Source organism: Hakea prostrata, chromosome 11 (assembly GCF_041222555.1).
Source record: "Hakea prostrata isolate BN-2017 chromosome 11, UWA_Hpros_2, whole genome shotgun sequence".
In the NCBI taxonomy this organism is placed as follows: Eukaryota; Viridiplantae; Streptophyta; class Magnoliopsida; order Proteales; family Proteaceae; genus Hakea; species Hakea prostrata.
In genome coordinates this window covers 21,628,294-21,643,262 of record NC_142610.1, presented here as the reverse complement: position 1 = coordinate 21,643,262, position 14,969 = coordinate 21,628,294, and the positions used below count along the sequence as shown (strand labels likewise).

General features: G+C 35.5%; 1 protein-coding gene, 1 long non-coding RNA gene, 1 other non-coding gene and 1 pseudogene across 3 annotated transcripts; all 4 read right to left on the bottom strand.

Annotated features, from left to right (window-relative positions):
• Positions 1 to 342: 342 nt before the first annotated feature.
• LOC149000854 (uncharacterized) lies at positions 343 to 3,120 on the bottom strand. Its single transcript, XR_016170852.1, has 2 exons — positions 2,928 to 3,120; positions 343 to 2,819 (listed from the first exon to the last, which is right to left on the bottom strand). It is a non-coding gene; the product is annotated as an uncharacterized LOC149000854 (long non-coding RNA).
• On the bottom strand, positions 2,471 to 2,573 carry LOC149000856 (small nucleolar RNA Z103; annotated as a pseudogene).
• LOC149000855 (small nucleolar RNA Z103) lies at positions 2,686 to 2,778 on the bottom strand. Its single transcript, XR_016170882.1, has one exon. It is a non-coding gene; the product is annotated as a small nucleolar RNA Z103 (small nucleolar RNA).
• A 2,585-nt stretch (positions 3,121 to 5,705) lies between the features above and the next one.
• LOC149000853 (uncharacterized) lies at positions 5,706 to 9,171 on the bottom strand. The gene is made up of 2 exons (XM_089139225.1): positions 6,489 to 9,171; positions 5,706 to 6,082 (listed from the first exon to the last, which is right to left on the bottom strand). Exons 1-2 carry the CDS (start codon positions 8,647 to 8,649, stop codon positions 5,706 to 5,708), a joined length of 2,538 nt encoding a protein of 845 aa, XP_088995351.1. The 5' UTR covers positions 8,650 to 9,171.
• Positions 9,172 to 14,969: the final 5,798 nt, after the last annotated feature.

Sequence of the window (14,969 nt, the reverse complement as noted above, 5' to 3'; positions counted from 1 at the left end):
AGATTTCATTCCACAGATCCAAGTTTACTAAACCTTAATTTTATGAACTATTAAACCTGAACGTTAATTTTATGAACTATTAAACGGTGTTTTTGTAATTTCAGCTGATTTAATTAAACGTTAGGTTTGATTTCTCTTTGCTCTTTTATTTCTCACATTGGGCAGTTTTGTGTTCTTATCGTTATAAATTCATAGATTTCATTCCACAGATCCAAGTTTACTGAACGTTAATTTTATGAACTATTAAACAGTGTTTTTGTAATTTCAGCATGATTTAATTAAACGTTAGGTTTGATTTCTCTTTGCTCTTTTATTTCTCACATTGGACAGTTTTGTGTTCAAATCTTTACACTGGTAGAGGCTACCATAGCATTTGGTAGTGATCACTAGTCTTTATGTTTTTCATTTCTTCAAATCTGACCCACCGTGGTGGAATTTCTTCAATGACATTTCATGTCTTGGACTAGAACTCACTTCATCATGCTTTCAGTTTTCTTTGCGGTTTGTGACTCTGAATTTCTTTACCGTTAATTGTTTGTTTTCAGATTTAATCGTTCTCACTTGATTGTACAAAGGTTTTCTTTTAGCGGGTTAGTGGTGTAAGTCACACTTGTTATATTTAGAAGAAAGGATTGCAAGATTCATCACCCATAAGAAGAAGAAAAAAAAAATCAAATGAATGAATGCTTACCAAGTGTCTAAATTGAAATCATAATCCGTAAAAGATTAACAAACAAAGATAAAAATCATAAAGATTTATTTCTCATTAATTATTTTATTTTTAATGTACATATTTGCGACTCAAAAAAGTAGCAAACAATCTTTGGCACACTCAATCACGAGTACCTGGAAAAAAAAAAAAACAAGAGAAAAAAGAATACAAACCGATTTTGCTTCGGTCGTGCACATTTAATGCGAAGGTCAGTTGAGCCAACCGTCCAATTCCTAAATATAAATCCTGAATGTTGATGAAGTGAAAGAATAGGCAGTGTGCTATGAACCGACCAAACCTTTTCAATTTTTCATACTTCTAGTATAATCTCTCCCTAACAATGATGGTATCAATGGCTTTTGACCACATAATGAGGGTAAATTCCATAAATTTTGAATTGGTCGGTTGGCTGAACTTGTCTCTCACTTTCCCACCCCCAAGCAATTAAACAATTTATACTTTTGAGATTTAACGAAAAAATATGAAAATTTTGATTTTTCCAAGAATTTTCCATCCCCACCTTCATTGCAATAAACAAACGCAACCTTAGGAAACACATTGAAATTATTAGGTGAATTGAACCATTTACACTTCAATACTCAAGAGTACACCACCCTTACATTGTGAAGAAAAAATGACAAAAAATACATGTACCTGTATCCTAGACTTCACATGTCTCCACCAAATCTGCACGTCAAACCATCCTTTCACACTCACATGAGTATAAGACCCACACTGCCCTGTCTAACTAACCGACAAGATAGTATAGGCCCCATACTCATGTGAGTGTGGGAGAATGATTTCATGGGCAAATTAAGCAAAGACAAATCTCCACTTTCTATTGCCGTGAAAGAAAATAGATGCAATAGAAAAAATTGAACAATTAAGACTTAAAACCAACTAAAGATCAGTCAAAACTATTGCTTTGCAAATAATTTTGTCCATAAGACAAGATTATTCACAAAAAACAAATAAAATTGACTTGTACTCTTAATTGATCTTCCATACTCAATTGTTTTCAAATTTTTTCATAAACGGCACAACTGATAATTTGATACCTCCAGCACAACTACAAAGCTTCAATGCAATCAGTATTCAACCTAGCCAGATCTCCAACTCACATCAACAGCTAGAAATTTCAACGAGTCCTCAAAGATCATTGTACTCTCAAACCCAGAACCAAAACAAAGACTCAAATCATTAAATCAGGGAGAACCAGACCAATGCACAAATGTCTTGTCTCATGACCTGTCCAACTACAACTTTCTAGGACCCAAATAAACTGAAACAAACAAAAAACCATGAATATTTGAAAGTGAGAAATCTGGGTTGGATAGGATCAGAACTCTGCCTAATGAACCCCCAAAACTAGAACAAAATCTCAAATATCATTGAATTCAGAATGACAAAGAATGTAGAAATGTATGCCTCATGGCCTGTCCAAAGAGATAATTGCAGCAATGCCGCTACCCAAGGTGATGGAATATGAGACCGCCATTAATGGAGGAGTTTCCAGGCCTCCCTTAGGAAGCCTGGAAATACCATCAACATCACTGGCTTTTTGTTTGACGTTTTACCTTGGAATATACAAACATTGAATTTGTTTGCTCCACTTCGGTAAGGGAATATTCTTCCCCCGTCAATTAAATAACATAAATTTGAAAAGTGCGAAGAAACTTTCAGGTTCAAAATATACAGCATGATTAACAAACTAAACCATCCAAACCCAAAACCGAAATTTAAAAATCTGAATTTGGAAAGGATCAGAACTCTGGCTTATAAATCCCAATGAAATTGAGATGATTAAATAGCACTGTTTGAATCAGCGTCGATCATATGGGGAAAGTGTCATCACCTCCATTCCATTCGCTTCAGACTAATTAACCTAACCTAAGATACTGAAACAGGAAACGAAACAGATTTAACAATTTAACAAAAACATAAAAAAAGAAAATTTTTAATCGGTAAGAAGGATGGATCAGATTTCTGGCTTGGATTCTCCGAAGAGAAAAAATAGCTTCGTATCATCAGAGTCGAGCAGTTGGGGAAAGAATCATCACCTCCATCCATTCCATATGATCTCATTTTTTTTCATCCCAAATTAAACCTAATCACATAAAAACGGAGATTCAAACATAAATAAAATGTAAGGCATATGAAACCAAAGAAACAATTTATCCAGATCTGCTTCACGAGATCTTTCAAGACCACTCACTACTTTTATGGCAGAAATGGAGATATTGCAAATCTCGCGTCGTCTCATACACAGCACCCACGCGATGAACACACCAGAGAGCTGGTAATCAGTAATCGACGCCATTAGAGACCCTAATTTTGAAAAGCTATAAAATCGAGAAGATAAACCCTAACAGATTGAAGACCACAAACTCTAAAACAAGAACAGGACTTACCCCAGAAACGGTGAGGTTGAAGAAGAAGACTGATGCTATTTATAGGCGTTACGCCAAAACCCTAATCTGAGTTGGAAAGATGTTGGCGTCCACGTGTACGAATGAGATTCTAAGTTTAAAAATCACACGCCCAGCGTAGTTCCTATGCTTTGACAAGAAGCCGGAGCCGCTACCATGCTTTACAATGACCATCTTGCCCTCTTAATAGAAAGTGATTTACTTTCAAGCCGTCAACGGAGAACAATGTGCTCTTTCGACACTTTTGAACCACAAAATAGCAGTAGGGCACATTATTTCAACATCTAAGCTTCTATTAGGGCTACAATAGAGTTAGATTGAGCATTTTAAAGTCCTAATTTGAACTTAAATATCTTGACCTAATCCACATTGGTCAGACCATGAATAAAACGAAAGCATTAAGCAAGTGTACAATTTGAATAACATCCAACCTCCTTAAAGATAGGGATAAGAATTCCAATTAAGTCGGTTACTCTTAGAATTCAGATCGGACTCCACAACTACAATCCAAGTAATACTCTCTTGGCAGATAAGATTCCTCTCCCAGGAAGCTAGCAAGAATTACAGAGTTCTATTCGAACTCCATTACCACACAGTTAAGGTAATTTCTCCTAATATCTATAAATACCCACATATTCATCATTATTAGGTATGCACTATTGAGTTATTGAATTAACTTAGATATTGAGATTGATCCCACACCGATCAAGCATGTTTTTACAGGTTTGAACGATTATACAGGAAGGACCGAATTCTACAACAATACACATAATTGGTTTTTTTCTTTATTTTTCTGTAAACAATCGACTTGACTAGTTGGATCATGTTAAACATTTAGTCTTAATTTTGACTTCAACTCATATCTTGACTGTCCTATTCTCATATTGTTACGTCACATTTATTAAAAAATTCTTACGAGAGAATACTCAACCTTTATCCTAATGAAAGGTCACCCCATATATATGTATAACTTCATTCAAACAAGAGGAAACTGAGCTATAGACGAGGAGTCTAACTCAATCTTAGATAGAATATAAGGACATGATTTAGGCTAAACTATCTCGCTTGCCAAAGATAGTGTCTTCCAAAATAGGGTGTCGGCACACAAGTTGCTTTCCGGTTTACAATATATATTCAACTATCCTTAATTACAACAGATTTGACCCATCAATGCCAAACTTACACCCCTATTAGAGCCTTTGCATTGTAAACATTAGATGGGGAAGTGAGATACTATCAAACAGCTAGAAAGAATTACCATGCATGGTCATGACCCTGCGTTGACTAGAGCATGGGCTGAGATGTCCTGGAGGGTGGGTTAGAATTGGAGAGTCAATGGGCAAGTTTGAAGCCCAGCCCAGCCCAGTCCAGCCCAACCAAACTATGTTTACTCCTTTTCGATTTTCTTCTTCCTTCTTCATTTTGTTCACCCAAGCCCGGTCCAACCCTATTTAAGTTGGAAAAAGTGCAAATCTCTCTTTGATTGTCTTTACGATGGTTAGGAGTGTCAATAAAACCCTTGTAGCCCTAACCGGCCCAAAATCCGCCATACATCTGACCCTTGTCTGACCCAATTTTTCAATCCAAAGGCAGGTTTAGGTTACAAATTAACTAGCCCTAATAGGGTTGTATAGGAATTGATGTTAGCCCTTGGGTCAACCTGGACCGAGCCTATCTGACCATGTGTTAATTTAATTATATTAAAATTATATATAAATTGAGTTTGAATAACTAAATAATCAAGTATTCCATGCACTAATCATAAAAGACTTAGAATTGGGTTTTAAACATGTATTCCGAAGAAGGAAAAAGGGGATCTAATCTCCATTCTCTCTACCACACAACTAGGTGAGAACTTCACCACTAAAAGATGACAAGGTAGGACCCCTACTACTTATACAACGGTAGGGGTGGAATAGTGGTATACAGTACCCTCAGGGAGAGCATTGTTTGAGTCGGAGAATCTTAATTCCTGAGAAAGTAAGATAAAATTGGAGTTTAGGTTTAGATTCCTACAATAAAATTAGGGTTAGATTGACCCGACCAAACAAGGCCCATTGCCACCCCTAGATGATTGTAGGAACTCGAACACCTACTTAAGGGATTGACAATGTCATGGTCAACCTCACTGGCAATTATTCATGGAAATTGACTGTGTTATAATTATAGGTGATTTTTTTCAAAGACAATAACAAATTCATTAATCAAAAGTGTTTCAGAAAAATTTCCTCAACCAAACAAAAGAAGGATTAACAAAAATTTTGGTGGTTTGATCCACCAAAGTCCTATTAATCTGAAAATTTAGAACAATTTTTAATTTAAAAAACAGAATTATTTGAATCCACATAGGGAGCCACTTCATGAGAAGTCTCCAATCTAATTTCAACGCCAAGCCTCCATTTTGAATTTTGTCTTCATAAATCCCCTGAAAAAGAAAATAAAAAAATTGGCATATAGTTAATAATAGATGATATACAAATTGGGTTCAATGTAGTCAAGACTATAATAAATTCAAAATCATCTTACATATCAGGGGTAGTGGCATTGAATTGATGGTTTTTCTTTCAAGGAATTTTTCCTTTGATTAAATGTAGCTTTCTCAGAACATCACTTATGTTCATACGATCCTTTGGTGATTCCATGGAGCACTTGAGCGCAATTTCAACTATTGAAACTATGCAGTCTTGCCATTGATTAGGACCTTCAATCCTACTGACTGCAACTTCTTCAATTTCTTCACTTTGTTCTTTCCTGGGTAGGAGGTTTGGATCTAAAATGTGAATCACATGCATTGGTAAAGCTGCTGCTACAAAGTTTCTGAGATTTTGGTCATCAACAAACATCTGATCAGTTGGTCTTTTCCTTGTGAACATCTCCAGTAAAAGGATTCCATAACTAAACACGTCCCCTTCTGTAGTCACTCTTCCACCCATTCCATATTCTGAAATTTAAAGACATCTCGTCGTTATTGATATAATGTAACAAAAATTGGCCAACAACTTAGTTAGTCATTTTTTTTCAGTCTAGGAATCATGTCCTTCTGAAATCTCAAAAGGAATTCAATTTAAATTGGATACCAATAGATATCAAAGTCCTAATTTTCAAAGTATAATTTAATTCCCAATGGTAATGCATATGGATATATGTATGTAATTATGATAGAGAAGTGTGTTGAACTTAAGTATTAACACATAGCTTAGACCCTTTTCTAAATAGTTATTTTGGATCATGTTTAATAGTTAACAAGAGCTTCATTAGAAACAACATAGTAAATGCCATCTAAATTGGCAAAATTATTTTGACAAAAAACCTCAAAAAGAAAAAAAATTATATAGTTTATTTGTTACCTGGAGGAACATATCCAATAGAACCTTTTACTCCAATGGTACTACTTTGTATTGAGGATGAATTGTCATCAGCTTCTGAAAGTAGTCTCGCCAAGCCAAAATCACTGACATGCGCCACCATATCATTGTCAAGTAGAACATTACTTGGCTTCAAGTCACAATGAACAATTGGACCATAACAATTATTATGGAGGTAATCCAATGCCGAAGCTACATCAATTGCGATGTATAATCTTTGAAGAAGACTTAAATTCCTTGGATGATTATATGCCTCCACCTTTTGATGCAACCAATCATCTAGACTCCCATTAGACATGAACTCATATACAAGGGCTTTGAAATCTTCACCTTTTGAATCAAGACTTGAACAAGCAGTTAAAACATTGACAAGATTTCGATGCCGAATGTTTCTTAATGCTTCACACTCAGCCACAAAACTCTTATAAGCTCTTGGATTTTGAAGGTTGAGTACCTTAATTGCAACAATGGTTTCATCTTGGTCGATAATCCCCTTGTATACAGATCCAAAACCACCAGAACCTATAAAATTTGCTAGAGAAAATCCTCCAGTAGCTTGGAAGAGTTCTTTGTAAGAAAGCCTTAAGAGTTGTTCACCAATTAATGATGTGGATGGTGGTTCACTTTTTGATTCACTTTTTGATCTTCTAATCCAATACAACGTAAGAGATGAATATATCAAAAGAAAACCAAGAACCATAGCATTTATCACCCAAACTATTCTATAAACCTTGGATTTCGCTTGCTTGCTAGATCCATGGTTTGGGCATGCAGGTAGATGCAACTGCGCAATTCCCCCACAAAGGTTAACATTTCCATTCAAGAAAATGACACTTGTATTTGCAAATATTCCTTTTGTCGGTACCTCCCCTTCAAGATTATTGAAGGATAAATTCAAACTTTGTAATGCTAAAAGATTCTCTAGATCTTTCGGGATTTGCCCTGATAAGTTGTTGCCTGATAGATCTAAATCTTTAAGCCCTCTCAAAAGAGTCAAAGATTGAGGTATTGATCCTTCAAACAAATTTTCACTCATATAAAGATGTTCCAGACTATCACAATCACCAATGGAGGAGGGGATTTCTCCAAACAATCTGTTTTTGGAGAAATCAATTGTAGAAAGACCCTTCAATTTACCGATTTCATTTGGCAAGAGAACCGACAAAGAATTAGAAGATAAGTTGAGAGTTGTCAATAAAGAAGGAATAAGAAAGAGTTGTTTGGGTATTGCACCTTGGAGGTTGTTGTTATTAAGGGTTAAATACTGTAATTGTGTAGAATTTTCAATGCTCAAAGGAATTGTTCCATTCAAGTTGTTTTCTTCTAAACAAAGTTCAGACAAAAGAGTGAGGTTGCCTATGGAGGGAGGTATATGCCCTGAAAGAGTATTTCCTTGCAAAAATAATTGTTGAAGGCTGGTAAGTTTTTCTATAACAGAAGGAATAGAACCTTGGAGAAAGTTTCGGTTCATGCCCAATGCTGTTAAGTGGATGAGGTTCTCAATCCCAATAGGGATGGTTCCAAATATTTGATTGTATCCTAAAAAAAGGATTGAGATCTGTGTTGAAAGATTAGCTTTGATGTTGGGGATGGGACCCTTAAAACCATTTAGTGTTAGTCCTAACACTTCCAAATTTGTACAATTTAAAAGAGAATTCATAAAATCTAGATCACCAACTTCCCCTGTTCCACATTGATTGTTATCAATATTGAACCAATTAAGATTTTGAAGATTTCCTAAGTTGCTAGGGATGGGTCCCGTAAAACGGTTTGATTCAATATCAATCCTTTCTAGGGTAGAAATATTGGAAATGGAACTTGGAAATCTCCCTGAAAAGAAGTTGGTTCCTATTTCTAGGAGTACGAGATTTGGAAGAGTGATGCCTATGTCTAGTGGGAGGCTCCCATGCAGCTGGTTTTGTGATAGAGAAATGAACTGAAGAGAAGAGAGGTTATATAATGAGATAGGGAGCATACCAATTAGGTTGTTCATATTAAGTGATAGACCGAATAAGTTTGGTAACAAACCAAAGGATTCGGGAATGTTTCCTTGCAGTTGATTTTCACTCAAATAGATACCTCGAATGGAGGACAGGTTTCCAAAAGTAGCTGGTATTTCTCCTATTAAATTATTGGCGTTCATAGAGATTATCTCCAACTTTGACAGAGATATAAATAGTTCACTTGGAATTTTCTCAACAAGATAGTTGTAGGCAAAGTGAATCTCTCTTTAATCAGTGCAATTGGCCAAACTGGTTGGTACTTCTCCTCGAATACTATTGTTTCGCAAAGCAATGAACTGTAATCGAAACAAGTTACCAATCTCACAGGGGATAAAACTATCAAAGCTATTGTTACCAATATCGAGGTAATGAAGAAAGGTGAGGTTACCTATGTAAGGAGAAATATTACCTCCCAAACCTTTTCCATGTAAATCCAAACGGACAACCCGCTGATGATGACGACTGTCACAAGTGATTCCAACCCAGTTGCAAAAATGGATGGAATCATTCCAAAAATTCAGTGATCCATATGGATCATGAGTTTGTTTCTTGAACTCTAACAAAGCAAGTCGATCTGTCTCATTCCCACCCATCACCATTGCTGTAGCTGTGGTGACTGATTGTAGCAAACCCAGTGAGCTCCCATCCAAGAAAAGAATGAAAACTAGAAAAAACTGAGATTTGATCACCATCATCAAATTATGAGATTTCCTAAAGAGGAAGTTTGACAGGTGCATGTTTGTATCTTCTTGAGGCAAAACAAGTAAGCCATTTAAAAGTAAAGTGGCAATACAAAAGGCAAGAGGTGCAATATATTAATGCTTCTTCCACCACTCATATTAAACAAAAACCTTGTTTACACCATCACTGTCTTCGTGCCATTGACCAATTGGAAGCGACAAAAAAGAAGTTCTCATTAGGTTAACAGGTGGAGAACACCAACGTTTTAGCTGACGAAGAACTCAAACAAGAATCTGTACGGAAATCTCTCTTGTCTCCTAATAATGCAGGTTTATTCCACCTGAGAAGACATGAATTAAAGTAACAAATGGCTGTTAAGTGGACCCTAAAACTCCAAGTTTGAGGGTGAAGGAACTCATGAGGAGAAAATATTATTTTGATGGTTTCCAGGTGCATGCATGTTAGTCCAGTAGAAGAATTTTGAAGTTGAAAGAGAATATGAATATTAAGTCGATCCCTTTACTGAAACAATCATTTGGGTTATTGGGATTCTGATAGTTAAGGTGACCATGTTGGCTATCAGATGAGACCATTGAAATTCCTATGATGCTTAAGGGCCTGTTTGGTTACTTGAGTCGGTAGATTTCAAAAATCTAGAGATTTCAAATCTATAAACTCCAAATCTCTAGAATTATAGTTTATAAAATTAACTGTTTGGTTAGCTTGAATTTTTAGAATGAAATTTGTAAATTTATCCTAAAAAAATAATTATTGAATTATGGTTCAAATGTTTAACACTTTAATAGTTAGGTGATACCCATAAATCTCCAGATTCACATTTTTGGAGGTGAATCTCTAGTTTCATGATCTGGGTCCCACCACGGGTTAAAATCTCCCATTTGTGAATCTAGAGACCTAAATACATTCGGATTGTTATTTTTCAACTATGGCCATTATCAGGCAGGCATGAATTTTGAATTTTGAATCTTTCAAAATCATTAGTTAAAGGCTCCTAACTGTTTGAAGGTCCTCTTTTTCTTTTATGGATTAGTTTTGTTTTTAAAACAACTAGGTTTTAATTATTTCTTTTCATCTTGTTCCTTAGTGAAAACACCATATTTGAACATGGTCTTTGAAAGAACTACGTAAAATTTTGTTTCATCTATGTTTTCTTGTTCAGTTTTTGTATATCTTTTCGAGGCAATTGTGATTGGTGAAGTTAAATCAAAATGTTTTGGAACATTTATTTATTTATTTTTATTTTTATTTTTATTTTTATTTTTATTTTTAAGGGTATGGACTTTTGCAGTTGCAGGTAAAAAAGGATTTTTCGTAGTTATACATGCTAAGCAGGTGGAGAACAATTTTGGGTTTGGTTGTTATCTAGGTGCATTCCGAAGAAAAGAGACATGAAATCCACAAATGGTGGTTAAGTCGACCCAGAACTTCAAGTTTTGAAAGTGAAGCTACTCCAAAAGGAAGCCATGACAACCCGCAAAGGGTTCTCAGGTCAACCCAAAATGTAGACTTTGAGGATGATGAAGAAAGAATATGTCATCATGGAGATTACTAACCTGTTTGGTATTGGTAGTGTTTCTATTTTGAAACATACATTTTCTTTTTTAAATTGTTTTTTCTATGTTCCTTTGGTAAGTTTTAGTTTTTTTTTTTTTTTTTGATTTTTTTTAAAATAATGCTTTTAGTCTTAAAATAATGTATAATTCTATATTATTATCTTATTTTTATCAAAAATATCCTACAATGTGGTAGGATCAATCAACTTGATCTGATCCTAACCTGTCAATGACTTACCTTTGAGGCTAAAATTTTGAGTCCACACCTTGTTCGGGGCAGATTTTAGCCATCATGTCAAACTTGCACTCTTAATACCTACCATCAGATGAACACCCGAAAATGATGACAAAAAACAAGAACAGGTCAAAGATGTAACTTGATATACCATGACCAATAACCCAATAGTAATTGTTGTTTTTCGGAGTGCGGAGAGGATTGTGTTCTCTCACACCTCTCCACCACACAATAAGGAGGGAGTCTACCTCTGAACATTAATAAAGTGAATTATAAATGGATTCCCTCCTAAAGATGTGGTGATAAGAGTATGAGCGGACAATAGCGGACCCTGGTATTGCTTGTTCTTAATAAGGTCAAATAGGGACTTGATTAGATCTTGGAATCCAAATGGTTTGATCCTCCTCAGTGAAAACTCCATATCTGCACAAGGGCTTTGAAATCTTCGCCTTCCAGGTTGAGACTTGAACAACAAGTTAAAATGTTCACAAGATTTCGATGGCAAATGTTCCTTAATGCTTCACATTCAATCGTAAAGCTCTTATAGGCTCTTGGTTTTGAAGGTTTGAATACCTTAATTGCAACAATGGTTTCACCTTAGATGATAATTCCTTTTGTATACGAAGCCAAAACCACCATAACCTATAAAATTTGTTGGAGAAAATCCTCCAGTAGCTTGGAAGAGTTCTTTGTGAGAAAGCTTTAAGAATTGTTTGCCAATTAATGGTATAGATGGTGGTTTATTTTTTTATCTTCTTATCCAATACAAAGTAAAAATGGAACATATTAAAAGAAAACCAAGAACCACGCCAACTATCTTGTTTCTTAAACCCATTGTCTCGGCATGCAAGCAGATGTAACTCTACAATCCCTCCACAAAGTTTAACGTTTCCATTCACGAAAATTGACCTTGCATTTCCAAAGACCCCTTTTCTTGGTACCTTCCCCTACCCAAACTCTGTAATGCTAATAGATTTTGTAGATCTGTTGGGATTTTCCCAAATAAGTTGTTATGTGAGAGATCTAGATCTTGAAGCCCTCTCAAAAGAGTCTAAAGATTTAGGAATCTTTCCTTCAAAAAAATTTCCATCCAAGTAAAGTTGTTCCAAACTATTACAATCACTTCAACATAATATAAACTAGTGCGATTGCAGATATGCTCTACAAATTACCAATCTGTACATGGAGATATTTATTCCAAATATGCTCTACAAATTACCAATCTCTATTGTTTGGAACTAGATAGAGAATTAGAAGATAAGTCGAGATACGTCAATTAGGAAGGAATAAGAAATAGTTGTTTGGGTATTGCACCTTGGAGGTTGTTTTTATTAAGGATGATACTAGAACTGGTGATAATTTCCAATGCTCAAAGGAATGGTTCCACTCAAGTCGTTTTCTTCCCGTTCAACATAATATAAACTAGTGAGATTGCCTATAGATGGGGGAATCTGTCCTGAGAGAGAGTGTTTCCATTTAAGGCTAACATTTGAAGGGTTGGAAGTTCCCCTATAACTGAAGGACTATTATCATGTAGAAGGTTATTATGCATGCACAATGTTGTTAAGTATTACTAGATTCTCAATCCCAGTAGGGATGATTCCAGATATTTGATTATATCCAAAAAGAAGGATCGAGAGGTGTGTTGAAAGATGAGCTTTGAAGTTGAGAATAGGACCTTTAAAGCTGTTTGGTGTCAAACTCAACATTTCTAGATGTGTACAATTCAAAAGCAAGGGAATTTATAGAATCTAGATCACCAGCTTTCCCTATTCCAAATTGGTTATCATCAATATTGAACCAATCAAAGCTTTTGAAGATTTCTTAAATTGCTAGGAATGGGTCTAACATGACACGATTGTGTCCAATATCAATCTTTTCAAGTGTAGAAATGTTGAAGATGGAAGTAGGAATTCTCCCTAAGAAAAAGTTCACTGCAGTTAGTAGGAGTTTGAGATTTGGTAGAGTAAAGTCTATGTATATGTTGTTGAAGAGATGAGAGATTATATAGAGAGACAAGGACGATACCAGTTAGGTTGTTCATACCAAGTGCTAGAGCAAATAAGTTTGGTAATTGACCAAAAGATTCGGGAATGTTACGGTGTAGTTGATTTTCATTCAAAGAGATTGCTTGATTAGCAGACAGGTTTGAAGCTGGTAATTCTCTTGTTAAGTAATTGGTGTTCGTAGAGATGAATTCTAGCTCTGACAAAGATGTAAATAGTTCATTTGAAATTTTCCCCACAAGATTGTTATTGGCAAAGTGAATCTAGTTAAATCAGTGCAGTTGGCCAAACTAATTGGAATTTCTCCTTGAAGAGTATTGTATCGCAAAGCGATGAACCGTAATGGAGACAAGTTACCATTCTCGTGAGGAATAACACCATGAAAGCCAATGGTATGAATGCTAAGGTAATCAAGAAAGGTGAGATTACCTATGGAAGGAGATATGTTACCTCCCAAATACTTCCCATTTAAATTCAAATAGATGAAGGGCTACAAGTGATCCCAACCTAGTTGCAAAAATGGATGGAATCGTTCCAAGAATTTAATGATCCTTTTTTTTGGATCATTAAAAATATGAAGCATAAACTTGTTTCTTGAACTCCGATGTCGTGTGTCATGCCCACTGGTTGTGCGGTGGTCAACGATACCCCGAAAGAAGAATGAAAACTAGAAAAAATCAAGACTTCATCATAACCAAATTCTTGAGGTTGTCTGAAGAGAGAGGTGTACAGAAAAACAAGCAAGTGGTTATCTGTTTAAGGAATAATTAATCACAAATGGTGGCAGTAAAATTATATTCAAACACCCATGCAAATGCAATAATGCTTTCTCCACTTATAGTTGGCAATCATCAAATATTTTTAATTAGACCACTAATTATGCTGGTCATCTTGGTTATACGTGATGAACATGAGCAAGAGAAGAACACTTTTTGGTTTGGCTGTTTTTCTTGTAATTTACATGTAGGTGTCATATAATTTAATTATGAAGCAATAGTGGGTGGTCGAGAGTTTTGCCCCAAATATAACGGATGCTGTGTAATTTGCTCTAAAACTAATGTTTTTAGTCTTCAGAAAATTTGTAACTCCATAGGCATAGTGTTGTCTTAATTTTATCGGAAATATCTTTCAAAGTAGAGTAGTCTGGTCAGCCAGTTTTAGGTCAAATACTCAACTTTGACGTGATCCTAACCCATCATTAGCTTGCTTCAAGGTAGGTCAGTGCTGACGTCTTAAAAAGCCAAACCCATTTCAATCTTATTGCAGCTTTAGCCTTGACCATTTTCTCACACAAGATAAGATGTTATATGGTTCATCAAAAAAACATATCTATGGCTCAGCAACATTATCAAAAGAAGAGAAATACAGTACGACCTTAAATTTAATTCTACCCTCGCAATGTCGAGAAATCCTAAATTACCATCGAAGAGTTGTTCAGTTGGTAATAATATATCAATATTGGCTTCTTAATGAAGAACTCACACGTTTGACGCTTCTTATGGTAATAGTGCTCACTGCTCACTACCTTAATATAAAGCTACCAGTGGTCACACATGGCCCTAAATTTTTTGGCCCTACTGGCAGAACCTAAAAATCTTCTAAGATTTGGGCCTGGCTTCATACCTAAAAACCTCCAGTTGTTGAACCCCATGAATTTTTTTTGTTTTTTTTCTCTTTTTGGCGGGAAATTATCTTGGGTTTATTCAATACAAACGTTGCAATCGTCACCAAAACAACACAAACCACACCAGAGAAGGAAAGAATAAGAACTATTTCCGACGACAATGAACCCACAGAAAAAATTTTGTTTTCCCAGGAATCTTTGCTTCCTTCTCTAATAAATTCCTTTCTTCTTGTTATACTTAACCTCACTTCCAACTCTTCTTCAAGGAATGTGCTTTGTCTTCTCCCAAATGCTTTCATATCCTTTCTTCCCGTCTTTCCAGCCAGAGAGTTTCTGGATT